At 34.7% G+C, this 15,886-nt stretch overlaps 1 protein-coding gene across 4 annotated transcripts in view; it reads right to left on the minus strand.

Annotated features, from left to right (window-relative positions):
* The window catches only part of TBCK (TBC1 domain containing kinase), a 244,314-nt gene that overhangs the window by 31,243 nt on the left and 197,185 nt on the right, over positions 1-15,886 (minus strand). For all 4 annotated transcript variants that reach the window (XR_004483193.2, XM_004269604.3, XM_033427801.2 and 1 more), the window contains exons 24-25: positions 8,710-8,885; positions 776-935 (exon numbers count right to left, since the gene is read on the minus strand). Coding sequence is in view for 3 of the 4 variants with exons in the window: in XM_004269604.3 (XP_004269652.1) it covers positions 776-935; positions 8,710-8,885 (336 nt within the window). In the remaining variant the exon portion in view is untranslated. The remainder of the gene's footprint in view (positions 1-775; positions 936-8,709; positions 8,886-15,886) is intronic.

The following is a 15,886-nucleotide window of genomic DNA, read 5'->3' on the forward strand; positions in this document are numbered from 1 at the left end:
TCCTTTTAGCAAAACAGCCTGTTCTGGTTTATTAATGTTGCCTACATCTAGATACGTTTTTTTAAAACAACTTTACTGAGCTATGATCGACATATAACAACATGCATATTCAAAGTGTACATTTTGATAAGTTTGACAGGGGGATTTGTAAACAAGCCCCTTTGGTTCTCATACTCCCTATTCTCTAACTTGCCTTTTATAAAAAATAAAGGTGATGTTTTTGACCTCCAAAAGCTACTCTTTGTTTTATTTTTCAAAATGTTTAAGAACATAGCCAGAAGAGAGCGAGGTCATTTTATTGTTTCATAGTCCTCATATTTGAAAGTTGATATCCTTCCTGAATTCTCTATCATCATAAAGCTTTGAGCCTATAGTAAACAAAACCCCCAAATACAACAAATTCTATCATGGTCAGCTTTCACAACCTCTAATCAAGCCCCAGTGTTTTTCTACAATGGAAGGAATTGAAGCTACTTCTTGTAATTTCAGGAAGTAGATAAAAACAAAAACACCAAAACTAAAACAAAACACCTTAGGCTATCATTTGAAGTTTCCTAAGCTTAGTATTGACCCTGATGCTGCACAATGAGGAAAAAAGCTTGAATTCTTTTACTGGGAAAAGGTAGACAATCTCTTTTATGTAAGACTATAGACAGATCTTCAAAGCTCATTTGATACGCAACCAGCTTCTGAAGAAACACTTTTAGACAATCTGTTGCAGTGGGCAGGTAAAAAGCTCATCATGATGTCATATGACATTTCTGCGTACACTTACCTCTGCTGTGTGCTTTGCCACATTCCCCACGATGACAATGACCTTCCCTTTGAAGCTCTGGAGCATGGCAGTGTAAGGTCCTTGGGTAAGCTCCCCTTCCGCAGTAAACGCGGTGCTGAATGGAATGTTGATGCTGCCTGAAATGTGACCCCGAATAAAACTGAGAGAAAAAGTTAAGGAAAACATTTATTTGTGTGCAGACTTGAATCTGTGACAGAAGCTCACAGAGGTAATTGATTCTCAGAAGACAGTACCATTAAAATCAAACGCAAATGGAGACCAGACTTGAAAATTCCGAGCAGACGAAACCAGTTTAATCATACAAGTGAAGATTTAGCTTATTTTGCAAGACAAGTGAGGCTAACTTGACCTGGGTCACTTATTTATATCTCTGAAAATCATAAGTGAAACTTAAATTGTTCCCCTAAATTGATATGAGATGGTCACTAACCAATTCCCTTTAAGAAAATTCTAATATTGTAACCAATTGCTGAAAATAGTCACTGCTGCTTTTTTTTTTTTTTTTTTTTTGCGTTACGCGGGCCTCCCACTGCTGTGGCCTCTCCCGCTGCAGAGCACAGGTTCCGGACGCACAGGCCCAGCGGCCATGGCTCACGGGCCCAGCCGCTCCGCGGCACGCGGGATCCTCCCAGACCGGGGCACGAACCCACGTCCCCTGCATCGGCAGGCGGACTCCCAACCACAGCGCCACCAGGGAAGCCCAACTGCTGCTTTTTAACAATATACCTCTGAGCCTCACTCCATGTTTTTGTTCCACCGCTCCTGGTTTGCAAACTGTCTTTTGGTGTGTGCACAATAAACTTTTACTAATTACTACTTCAGTTATTCATCAGTTTTACTTTTTTCTTTTTTTTTTTCTGAACATTTGACAGTTCTAAACATCTTCCATGCTCATGAGTATTTTATTTAAACAACGTAAGGCACCTCTGCAGAAAAAAAAAGTTAAATGTGAAAATGCAATGAACAAGTGAAAGGAAGAAGACTAGCCAAAGATATAAAGAAGACTTTCCTGATTAAATGAAGTATTGTGAAAGTGATCAGAATGCAACAAATAAATGGCAGTCACACAGCTTGTACAATATTCATGGTTTTCAGTTCATTACTATTATTATGATTATTTTAAAGATCTGAAATATAGCCAAATGGATATTCTCAGATGTAACTTGATAATGCAAAAGCTTATCTACTCTGGGCAAGCAACTGCTAAATGGGACTCTATTTAGAATTGTTAGAGATCATTAGCGCTGGCTGGAAACATTTCTGTTGTTGGTTTATTTCTCAAGTAAACTTAGCTATTTCCATTCTTTCCAATTTTATGTTCTCTAAAGGGGGTGATGTTTTACTGTATTTGTACTTTAGAAGGGTTTTAATGATTTCATTGACTATAAAGCTTAAGCTTAAAATATTTAGAAATATAAGATCTTAAAGAAAAAAATATTCCTTCAAAAGTAATTAAAAAGTACAATTTTAAAAAGTGAAATTAAAAAGATGATTCTTCATATAGAGTCTGTAGAGGAAGGTTCTGAAATATTATTATTAATCAAATAACTTCTCAAAAAAGCATAAAATAAAAACTGCGAAAACTGCTCTGAAAGAGATGTATATGATGCTTTGATAGGATATATCAATTTGGGGAGGACAGGGAAGGTTTCCACTAAGGAACTAAGTGATGGCCGAGGTAAAATATGAATAATTAATAAAAGTTAATTAGGCAACAGGATGGAATGGAGGTGGTATAGGGTGGTGGAAAGGACAAACATTTTCAGGCAGAAATGTCAGGCATATATTGGGGAGGAACATGACCAATCAGGAGAAAGGAAGGAAGGCCAGTACTGGTGTAGAGAACAAAGACAGCATGAGATAAGATGAGCCTGGAAATGGATGCAGAGGCCAGATCATACAGGGCCTTGCAGATCATGTTGTTAATATTGGTCTTTATCCTAGAGCAATGAAAATCAGAAAGTATTTTAAGCAGACAAGTAACAGGTCACATTTGCACTTTGGCAACAATGTGGAGAAAGGTTAGAAGGGGAGTGAATGTAAAGATTAGTTTATAAGACAGGTAGGCAGTATCTCATCTCTTCCCTAACAATCACTGATAACGACCATGAAGAGATGTTTGTGTTCAATAGAAGCATTTTCCCCTAAACTTCCACTTTAGATGTGTTCTTTACAAAAATGGAAAAGTCATAGAGTTTTAAAAAGTTATGTCACAAGCAACGAATATTCCCCCAAACCCCCAAAAGACTCATTTGTCATTCCTGTAGAAGGGGGAAAATTATAATTATTTATTGACATGACAGTTTCTCAGTTGCCCCAGTTTGTAGGTTCACCTTTAGAATACTACTTCTCTTGTTTCTCTGTCTTTCTTTTTCCCTCATTAATGGAGAGAGGAGAAATTTGAGGCTCCTACTCTCAAGAATGATGGTGGAGGTTGAACATGTATCTTAAATTTCTAGTCAGCTGTTGCTTCATCCTTTTTTCTTTAAAGAAGGCATCTGGCATTAATAATGAGGGAAAGGACATAAAAAGTTCTGAAAAATGAAATGAGAGGTAGAATAAATATTATCATTTCAGTGTATACTGTTTAATTAGAGTCTTCTAGAATGAACAGAGAATTTATGATCATAAGGAGATCACCCTTGAATTTCAACAGCACTAGTTTTTCAAACATTCATAATTACTCAATACTCAAAATATCAACTGCAGTTTTCATGAACAGAAATGACTTTGTACTCAGCATATAATTACTCCGACAGCACTTTAATCTTCAATAAGGACATACCTTAAAATAAAAATAACTGATTTTTCAGAAACTCTGAACCTAACAACTCAATTATTCTCAGCAAATATATCTACATCTGCTAGTCTGAATCAACTGGCAGAGAGACTTTCTGTGTTTATCAAACAGCTAGTATCAACCATGAACATTTTTCCTTTCTAGTGCTTTTTGAATACCAAAAGCAATACAAATCTATACTAGTCAAATGCTCTAGCAGACATGTCTGCACTGCCTGCCCACCTCCCACCTTCTTGTTTGAAAGGAGCTCAACTACTGACCCTGATGAAAGGGTGAGCCTAGGCTGTCATGTTTGTATCAGGTGATCCTGCCACGGTCAGGACTGACAGGATAGGAGGGAGGGGATGAGTGAAGGTGGACATCTGACACAGGCTGATATCCTGTGTCAGATAGGCTGAGCCAGTTAGATTCTCTCCCTTCAAAATCAAAATAAAAGATAAAAGACAATGCTCAGACTGTGTTAAGCTTAACAATGTAAAATCACATTTGAGTGCCTTCTATATATATTTTATTCAGCCAGATGTTAAAAAATTAATGACTCTAGAAATAAAATTATTTATTTTACAAGATAAATTCTATAAATATTTGGTTTAAAAATAGTACCCATCTGTATCCAAATACCCAATATCTAATATCTGTATCTAAAATCATAGATAAGCATCTAGATGATTTTGTGGGTTCAATATCACGAATTTATTATGTGCTTTTAAAGAACACTTTAGTATGTCATACAAGTATGTCATAAACTTATCCTAGAATTTTCTTTTGTGCTTTATGGTTTGATGTTTTTAAAAAAAACACTAGATTAAATGTTAAAATGCTTGACAAAGTAAGATTGCAACAGAGTCTTTTGGGTAAGAGAAAAGTTATAATCCAAAATGCAAAACTTTTTCAAACATTTTTCAGGCTATTTTAACACTTTGGAAGATAAGACACAAAAGAAAAAAATGTCTTAAACCATACTTCCCTATTCTTAGTTTAGTTCAAGCAAAAAAATCCTGGAAGACATATAAAAGCACTCATCCAAGAACACTCTTGTCATAAAAATTCTAGTGCAAATAAGATTGGGTAAGCACAAATGCTTGTAGACAGGGTGGTCAAACCTGTAAATAGGTATCCTTAACTGTGAGACTGGCAAATAGCAGAGGAGAACGAGACTGGCCTAGTTACACATTAATATATTTACAATGAACATTTTCTTTTTAAGTAAGTTGGACAATGAAGACAATTTCGGTTATTTAAGGATCTTGTTTCCTTGGTGATTATTTACATTTCACTGCCTACATTAGAAATTCTCATGTGACACAAACATCATATGATGAAGTAGAACTTTTTAAGGCAATTTCTAAACACATGAGAGGCTGTCAGATTATACTGTAAAGGTAGGCAGCTGAATACTATTTTTAACTTTCTGAGTCTTTCATAATCATAATAAAATATTAGGTGTTTGAAAAATGAGCACAGAATAGATTCTGTACATTTTGTGTTAATTGGACAGAATACGTAAAGTAAAACAGAAGTTGATTTCTGACATATAGTGACTCTGATTAATCCTGGGCAAAACATGGCAAGAAGAGCAAAATGATACAGAATACACTGAGATAAGCACTTTCTCCATGTTCTAAGGACGGAAGTTTTACTTCCTTGTACTGCAGTGGAAGACAAGTATGTATATGTTCTTAATAATAAGGTAGTATTAGAGACGAACATGCAACAATATATATTTTAGGATTACGACAGTTACTTCATTGCTTTCCTCATATTCTAGACAAAAATTTGGACTCTTTGCATTTGCCTTTTGCATTTAGAAAAGCCAGAGCTTGCCAGCATAAACACAGGCATGGGGTAAACAATACCCACACTTAAAGAGGTTCTATAGTGAGTGTACTACCCAACAGACAGACACTATACTGTAAACTTAAAAAGCTTCAGCTTCAAAATACCCAGTTTAGAGAGTATTAAGGCAATAGAAGCCCAAGTATTTATGTGGTAATTAGTCTCAATCATATATACATCTTGACAGTGTACTTATAACAATGTCCACCATAATTTTCAGATTGGTTTTGGCAAAAACCACAATAAAAAACAATGGCACACACACTAGCTTTTTACCTTTCAATGTTTATAAGACATTTTTGCTATTAGGATTTCTGATGATGTCTTTGAAGGAATTAAAAGATACAAGACATGATTAAAGAAGTCAGCAGTAATTACAATGAAATCTCTTCCATGGAATAATAGTAGCTATAAAAAAACCAAAAAAGCATCTAGTTATTATAACAGTCACCAAGTCAGGTGTTTGTACCTTAAATTTTTTTTGTGATAAAAAGAGTTGGTTTATTAGAACAATATTAACAGGTAAGGATGATATGCATTATCTTGTAGGTTTCTAAGATACGAAGACTTTCCTGTATTCATAAGTCAGTCTATATAAAAGTACGACAAGTAGATGCATCATACTTTAATCAAGCAGATAGAAAAACATATCAGTTCTAAGAACAAAATAGGTACACCATATAGGTAAATTACATAGGTAAATGTTCATATTCCAGAAAAAATTCTTCACTTTACTAAAAGATTTTAAAATTCCTTTAAGATATTTAATGGCTCAAAATTCAACACAGAAATAATCTCATGTTTTTTAAATCCTAAAAGAGCACATCTGGGCTTTCCTGGTGGCGCAGTGGTTGAGAGTCCGCCTGCCGATGCAGGGGACATGGGTTCGTGACCCGGTCCGGGAGGATCCCACATGCCGCGGAGCGGCTGGGCCCGTGAGCCATGGTCGCTGAGCCTGCGCGTCCGGAGCCTGTGCTCCGCAATGGGAGAGGCCACAACAGTGAGAGGCCCGCATACCGCAAAAAAAAAAAAAAAAAAAGAGCACAGCATTTCTCATTTAGTGACATCATACCTCTATACAAAGTATACTAGTATCTTACCAGACCACTTCTGAAGGTATGCGTACTTTTATGTTGTCTTGTCTGTTTGCTATATTAGCTAATTATAATTAGTGTTAAAGAGCTCAAAGTAAATGTTATACCTTTAATATTAATATATCAAAAGTCAAAAGTTTCCTATTACATAACTAAATAGCATTAACTGATATAAAAATTATATCTTTAGATATCATTTTTTCTTGCTAAATCTATTGTTCCTTTCCTTGAACAGCGCCACCGTCCCCAAGTCAGTCTAAAACCTCATTTTTGTCATCTCAATAGTGGCAATATTCAACTGTAGTGTACTAATAAATAGCATCCTCCTATCTCTAGTCCCATTTTCACTTGCCTATTTCAGACACTCACTACCTTGAGCTTAGACTATCGCAGTAGCTTTCTGTTTTCTCCAACTCTCACCTTTTCCCTTGGAAATCCATTTTATTCACGATGTTACATTAGAAATTTTGAAACACAGCTCTGATTATCACATCCATGCTGAGAAACCTTCCATGGCTGCCTATAAGACAAAGCCCAAATTTCTCAGTTCAGCCCTTATGAATAGAACTAAACTATTTACTTCAATCCCAGCCAAACTGAATTACATGCTGTTTCCAGTCCATGTTCTGCCTAGCTCCTGTCTTTTTCTCTGCCTAAATAGCTTTTCTCCATATTTTTGAGTGTTCAAGTATTACCCATGCTTTGAGAGTTTTCTCCATGAAATTTTCCCTTCCCACAGTATCTGTATATCTCTCATGACAGCAATTTGATTTTAAATAAAACATACTAATGTACCTGACTTCCACCAAGACTTTAAATAATTTATAGGAAGGATCTCTATTTATCTCATCTATGAAACTCTTACAATGCTTAATACAGTATCTAGAATACATCTAACATATTTGTTGAGTAAACAGATTTCAGAATTGAGCCAAACCTAGAGTAACTAGTGGCAGCTGCAAATACGCTAAATGCCTCCTGGCCTTCCTAGCTAGTGGCACCACTACTTATCAATACTTGTAAGTGCCATGATATAGAATTCTCTTTTGTCAAAATACAGTATGAGAAAAAAAGAAAGAAACAGCAACAGAAGTCATTTTCCTGGATTTTCTCCAGCACAGAGACCAACCCAAAGGGCCTAGTAAAACTAGGTTATTTCAGTGTGAAGCTAGAGACCTCACTCTCTGTGACTGCAAATATGAAGGAATATTTATGCACATCAAATCTTTGGGCGATTTGATCCTTCTAGTCTTGCCTGCACCATTACCTCCATTCTCATCCTTCTTCCCACTGCATTAATCTCTCTAAAACACAAATCTGAGCATGCCACTTACCTGATTAAAATTCTCTAATATTCTCACAGCCTATGGAATAAAACCCAAACTTCTTAGCATGTTATGCAACATTCTCTATAAGCGGCCTTTGCCTACTTTAGTCTCACTTCCCACCAACTTATGAAGAAAATTAATTGTAAAAAATTTCTACATTTATATTTTATATATTGAGTTTTTAAGAAAGATTTTATTTTAAAAGGGAGTTACCTGGTTCAAAAAATATCTGAAAATCATTTACCTAGATTCTAGAGTATAGAGCACCAAGGCATGCTTTACAAAAATCTGACAGATGATGAAAATATAAGGAGAAAGACTGAACTATTACTATTTTGTAACTTTTCATACTTTAATGCCAAGCAAAACCACCAGAAGTTATGGTACATTTAATATTAAAATGTCAGTGGAAGATACTTTAACATGTTCTCTATAAGCCAATATTTTGAAAATTATAATAAATAAAAGTTCAGTGTTGAGATCTGGCTCACTTTCCTCTCTAGGCTATGAGGTAGACAAAGTAAATACTTACGCTTCATCTTTGCTAAAGTTTTATCTATACCAGGAAGGATTCCCACAAGAACAGCAATATACGGCAGTGAAACACAAAAACCAAGAAAATAGCCCACTATTCTGGTGTTGTCTGGGAAATATTTTAAGGTTTCTGGTATGTAATGTTATCTTATGAAACATTATGCAAGTCTGTTCTGGCAACCAGTTTGAGAGTTATTTAGCTATCTGAATTCAGAGGAATCCCAACTATGTTCATTGTTCCTACCACATGCCCTTTAAGTTAAAAGGAAGCAATGTGAATGGAGCAGTACCACCCTTTGAAACCTCAGGCGTAAAGGATACTCTTCACTATTCCGGATGTCAACTACCAGGAGCTTTGGTTTACTGGACTTTGTCTTCTTGGTGGGTGTTTTGAAGTGGCCTGTCACTGTAAGCTCACACAAGTCAATCAGGTCCTCTGCTGAAATCCGGGGTGATACTTCTGACTTTAGGTCATTTAATGGAATGGATTCTCTTGACTGAAAAAAAATGCACAAACAACACAAACATTGAGAACATTATAGAGAGACAAACTGTAGCCAGTACAGAATATCTTCAGGTTTTTTATATCAATTACTATAGCATATGGGAGAACAGGAAACTGTATCTCATTTTAGCAGTGTACTGTGTAACTGTATTCCCTACCACTGATGTTTACTTTTTTATTAGTCACACATATAGGAAAGCATTATTCTTTTGCTTCACTACAAGTTCCTGGCTCAAATGTGATAGAAAGAGATGAGGCAGAACTGACAGATTTAAGAAAGATTTGACCTTGGTGTTGGTTCTAATCAATGCATCATATGTGAGGAGTTTTTTCAAAGGAAAGACCGATTGCCTTGTGAAATGGTTAAGAACAGAAGGAGAGAGGAGTTACTGACAAATTCATAACTTTCTGAAATTTTTTGTGTGTATCAGCAAAGAACTTTAATATGTTGCAAGCATGTTCCTCTGCAAATTAACTTCAGTAGATTAGTAAGTTATATTTTGGACAAATTATACCACTTTGCTTTTTTAAAAAAATAATTATAAAAATACAGAATCTAGCTTTCCTTTTATTAGACAGTTTTATATGCAATTTTACTATTCATTATACAATATTCACTTAGGGGCATAAAAGTAAAACTTCCTCTATGCAATTTACATCTTATTTAGTATCACTGACATCAGTATTTTCCTGTGTGACTAGGGTTTCAAATTCATGGAACTTTGTTTATTGACAATGGACAAGAATTTAGAATAACTACAGAACAGCTCTGAAAATGTCTGCCCAAGAAGCTGTACATATAATTATCATTTATCATTTCTGCCCAAGAACCTGTACATACAATTATATTAAACTTAGATATCCAAACATCAGAAACCAATTGGTATGAGAATGACTTTTTAAAAAAATTAATATTCTATTTTTAACCTAGAGTCAGAATTTATTTAGCAACGTTACTGATAAAAATTATCTTTCAGTAGAGCGGGCTTTCTGAAAGGGCTATCTGGATGTGTTACTGATAATGCTAACCAAGCAAGCAAAAATCCAAACCTGGTAACAAGACAGGTATTTTACTGTGTTCATTAAACTACTGGGAGAATGACTTTGTCATGGTACCTGGAGTCTGAAATGGTAGACTTTTTTTGGGTATATGGTATTAGAAAATGTTCTAATTTCATTTTTTTACATGTAGCTGTCCAGTTTTCCCAGCACCACTTATTGAAGAGACTTTTTGTCCATAGTACATTCTTGCCTCCTTTGTAGTAGATTTACTGACTATAGGTGTGCGGGTATATTTCTGGGCTCTCTATTCTGTTCCCTTGATCTATGTGTCTGTTTTTGTGCAAGCACCAGTTTTGATTACTGTAGCTTTGCAGTATAATCTCAAGTTAGGGAGCATGATTCCTCCAGTTCTGTTTTTCTTTCTCAAGATTGTTTTGGCTATTTGGGGTCTTTTGTGTTTTCATACAAATTTTAAAATTTATTCTAGCTCTGTGAAAAATGTCATTGGTATTTTGATAGCGATTGCATTGAATCTGTATATTGCCTTGGGTAATATGATTGTTTAAACAATAGTAATTCTTCCAATCCAAGAACATGGTATATCTTTCCATCTGTTTGTGTCATCTTCAATTTCTTTCATCAGTGTCTTATAGTTTTCCATGTACAGGTCTTTTACCTCCTTAGGTAGGTTTATTCCTAGGTATTTTATTCTTTTTGATTCGATGGTAAATGGGATTGTTTCCTTAATTTCTCTTTCTGATAGTTCATTGTTAGTATATAGAAATGCAATAGATTTTTATATATTAATTTTGTATCCTGCAACTTTACCTAATTCATCATGAGCTCTAGTAGTTTTCTGGTGGTGTCTTTAGGATTTTCTATGTATAGCATCATGTCATCTGCAAACAGTGACAGCTTTACTTCTTCCTTTCTAATTTTGATTCCTTTCATCTCTTTTTGTCTGATTCTGTGACTAGGACTTCCAATACTATGTTGAATAAAAGTGGTGAGAGTGGGCATCCTTGTCTCATTCCTGGTCTTAGAGGAAATGCTTTTAGCTTTTTCCCATTGAGTATGATGTTAGTTGTGGGCTTGTCATATATGGCCTCTATTATGCTTAGGTATTTTCCCTCTATGCCTGCTTTCTGGAGAGTTTTTATCATAAATGGAAACTTTTTTATGCTTCAAAAGCTTTTTCTGCATCTACTGAGATAATCATATGGCTTTTATTCTTTAATTTGTTAATGTGGTATATATCACACTGACTGATTTGCGGGTACTTAAAAATCCTTGCATGCCTGGCATATTAACTATGAGAATACAGAGCCAGTATCTAGAACACTCTTCCCATATTTTCTGTCATGGGTCCTGGCACTAACTTCAATCTAGTTACCCAGGACAGAAATCTGAAAATCATCGTAGATTCTTCATTCTTCCTTATTCCTCATTCCCATCACATATCCCCAAATTCCACCAGAATAACTCTTGAATCTGTTGCCTGATTCACTGCTCTATCTCAGGGCTTTCATCATCCCTTACATGGACTGTAGAAGCTGTTTGCCCCTCTTGTTGCCTCCTTTTTTCTCTGCTTCACTCTTCATTTAAAGTTATCCCTTCTAATCCATATGCCAAATGCCATGAATTAATATAAAAATCTCATCATGTAAATTTTATAATTAAATACACCTCCATGGCTTCTAGACACTGATGGAGTGAAATCCAAATTCCTTGGTATAGAATATAAAGCCTTTTATAAATTGGTCTCTGTCTATAATAGGCAGGAGACCATAGGCTTTGGAGTCAGACTACCAGGACTCAAATCTTGGCTGCCCACTCATCAGTGTGTGACTTTGGACATGATATTTAACTGCTCTGCCCAATTTCTTCATCTATAAAGTGGGATAACAGCATTTATCTGAATCCTCCTAGGCTGCTGTAAGAATTAAATGTTAATCTATATAAAATATTTAGAATAGTGTCTGACACACTGTCAGAGTTCAATAAATGTTTGTTATCTTTTTTTTTTTGTGGTACGCGGGCCTCTCACTGTTGTGGCCTCTCCCGTTGTGGAGCACAGGCTCTGGACGCGCAGGCTCAGTGGCCATGGCTCACGGGCCCAGCCGCTCCGCGGCATGTGGGATCCTCCTGGACCAGGGCACAAACCAGCGTCCCCTGCATCGGCAGGTGGACTCTCAACCACTGCGCCACCAGGGAAGCCCAATGTTTGTTATCTTTCACCTTTTTTTTCTCATCCCTTACCACCTTGTACCATGTACTTTGGCATTAGCAGACTATTTGCCTTTTTATACCACTGTGTCACCTTTGCCCACGTTGTTCCCTCTGTTTAGAATGCCGCACTTTGTCCATCTAATAAATCCCTGCTCACCTTACAAGTATCAGCTCAAATACTATTTTCTCTGTAAAGAAAGTCTTTTTGACTCCTGGCAGTCTTACTTAGTTTTTCTTCTGTGTCTGCATAGGTATCAGGTATACATCTTTATTATAATAGGATTATTTACTTCCCACTAGACTGAGAGCTCCTCAAGGATAAGGAAAATGACTTTTATGCCTATGTCTTCCCCAGGTCTCAGCAAATTATCTGACACATAAAAGATATTAAAATATATTTGCTGAATATAAATGAATAAAATGGTTTTTCTAAGTCTTCTATTACTTTTCCTGAGTAACTTTGTGCTATGTATATGTTTCCCAAACAACATGTATATACCTCCATCATAGTAATTACTATACTTGTAATACATTATCTGTTTCTCCTCTTGACTTACAACATCCTTGAATGCAGGTTCTATGTCTTTTCATATTTGTATCTCCAAAAGATAGCACAAGGTCTGGAACCAAAAAAACTTAATAGATATTTAATGAATGAATGAGTGAATAAAAATATGATTAAATAACATTACAGAGTCTATTGTTATGTCTGGATTACTAGACAGACTCTTCAGGGATGGCAAATCATAAGATTCTCTCTAGCCTCTGGGCACTGTAATGGTTAATCAAGAACACTGAAATCTATATCTGCCTCAATAATTTCTCACAGCCATCTCTCCTTTCCTCAACTGAAAAATTGAAGATGACAGTTGCTACCATAGAAGCTTACAAAATGTACTCTAATTAATTGAAAGAAGTTAGGTGTACATAAAGAAGGCAAAAAAATAAACACACACAAAAAACTATCCCTAGGAAAGTAGGCAAAATAATTTAGTGATAATAAAAATATGAATGAAGGAAAAAATAGATTAAAAAAAATAGAGTTGAAACTTTGGGGAATATCAATAAAATTGGAAAACCTGTATGTGAAATGTGTGCATGATAAGAAATGAGAAAAATATAAACAAACATATTTTTATATTTTTCCTTTCTCTATATATTTTCTTTATATATCGCCCTTCCTTCCTTCCTTCCTTCCTTTCTAATTATCTATAAATGAGAAAGAATATAAGCATGTAAAAATATTTAAAAAATTAAAAAAATTGATTCCAAATATTCCCAAAAGAATATAAAATCTGAATAGACCTAAATATCCATAGGCCTAAGTAGAGCTGAAGAGAACTGATGAATGATATGTGTGTGTGTATTCAAAAGTCACAGAAAAACTGAATAGACTTTGTAAATACAGGTAAAATTTTAAAGTTTTTAAATGATTACTTTAAAGAAAGATGCCAAACACATTTTTTTCCTGAATCAATTCTATCTTGTAACTGTTCCAAGGCAAAGAAAACATTGAAAGGTTATTTTATGAAGTGACCATAACCTAATTCTTAAATCTAACAAAGATAGCATTAAATGCCACCCCCCAATATTCCTTAAGAATATAGATTCTTAAAAAATCTCAAAACTAGAAGACTGAATGCAGTAGCAATTTAAAAGAAGGGCATACTATGACAAAGTAGGGCATATTCCAGGAATGAAGGACGGTTCAATATTAGGACAATTTTAAAAATAATTCATCACCTTTAGTCAAAGGATATGAAGTATGTAATCATCACTGTAGGTGACACAAAGCCATATGTGATAAAACTTCACATTTATTCCCAATTTTAGAAAAACTCATGGTAAACACATATCAGAAGGCAAGTTAATTAGAACGATGAAAGATTTCATTAAGGCAGATGTTCTTTATCTCAAATATTTGACATTCTAATTAATGATGAACCACAGAGGCAGACTTATTAAAATAAAAATGGAGAAATAATATTGTAGCTATCAGCATTATTATTTTTATTGTTATGAAAGTTGCTGTGGAGATAATAAGAAAATTAAATACTGAGTGTAAATATTGGAAAAAATATATATTTCTTAGACAATAGTCTTAGAAAATCTAGAATAATCAGAGGAAAATTCAATAAAACTGGTAAGAATTTGGTACGGTTTTAGTTACAACATACATACAACAAAATCATTAGCTTTTCTCTACAGCAGCAGCAGCCAGTAAGAAAACACAAGGAGCAAAAGCTTTCAATCACAATATCAAAATATTCCTCCAAAACAAAATACTTAGAAATAAGAGAATTTGAAGAAAATGAAAGAGTTTTGTGATGGGCATTTGAAAAACCTGAGAGACATAAAATGCCATCTGGAAAGAAAGATACAGTATTACAAGATCTTTATTTTTCCTCAGAACAATGTATTAATATATTACAATTTAATCAAAACTCTAAAAGGATCTTTCTTTTTGATTTTGAAACATAAGTTCTAAAGTTCATTTGACTAAATAGGTGAGAATGTCAAGAAAATGTTGAAAAATAATAAAATACATTGTAATATGTTAAAACTGTATAAAATAATACCACATGATATTGCACCAGAATAGACTAGAAGACAAACAGGACATAATGGGATGCACAGAAACAGACTCCAATACATATAAATATTTGGTAAAAGAATAGGATTCCATATCAAATCACTGGGGAAAGGGTATATTATTTAGGATATAGTGTTGGCATCATTTATTACCTAGAATAAAATAAAATCATGTTTCTATCTTATACTACAAAGCAAAATGATTTATAAGTGGAACAAAAATTATGTGTAAAAACTGGAATCACAAAAGAATAAGTATTGATGACTAAAATTATTTTTAAGCATACGGAAAAAGCTGAACTCTTAAAGAAGAGAAATATACATGAAAAAAATTTAAGATGCCCTTATTATATAAAGCACTCTTTTAATCAATAAGACAAACGAATAAGAAAAAAAATCTGCTTAGTTAAAATGAAGCGAGGGGAGATGTATACATATACTTGGCAAAATAAACACAAATAGGTAAAGAAAACTTTTTTACCTCAATCATAGAAATATTAGAAAAACGTATATACAATCATAGAAATAGAAAAAGTAGGTAAGTGTTCTGGGATATCTTTTCTTTGTCCCTCCAGATTCACTCTCCATTGGCTCCTGCCTCATTCTCTGCTGGGCGGAAGATTCTATTTGCAACTACAAGAGGGACCCTCGGTCCTCTGGCTTTTAAGGTGGTACAGACAATAGGGAGAGTAAGGTCAGGATATATATTCCCCTGGTTCCCTACTCGAAAAGTCACCTTGGCCTGGCTATGTTTGTTGACCAAAGGTCACTGTTCCTCTCAAGATGGCTTTCTCTACCTGCTTCTCCTTTTTCATGTTCTGATAACCTCTTTCTCCCTGATTCCTTTTGGCCTTTAGGTGGTAACAGGGCTGTCGCTAGTGTTCATAATTTACTGCATTATCTCTTATATTTTCACCAACATTCCACGATTATCTTTGTAACTATTATACCTTTGTAATTATTATCTCTGTAATTATTATAAACATTCTTGAATTATCCTAATTTGAGTTTACAATCTTTTGCTGTTGGTTAAACTCTGACAGTAAGCGTGTAGGGAAGAACTATAAAATATGCATTTTAAGGCACATGAAAAGATGCTCAACATTGTTAATTATTTGAGAAATGCAAATCAAAACTACGATAAGGCACCACCTCACATTGGTCAGAATG

Source organism: Orcinus orca, chromosome 4, assembly GCF_937001465.1.
Source record: "Orcinus orca chromosome 4, mOrcOrc1.1, whole genome shotgun sequence".
Lineage (NCBI taxonomy): Eukaryota > Metazoa > Chordata > Mammalia > Artiodactyla > Delphinidae > Orcinus > Orcinus orca.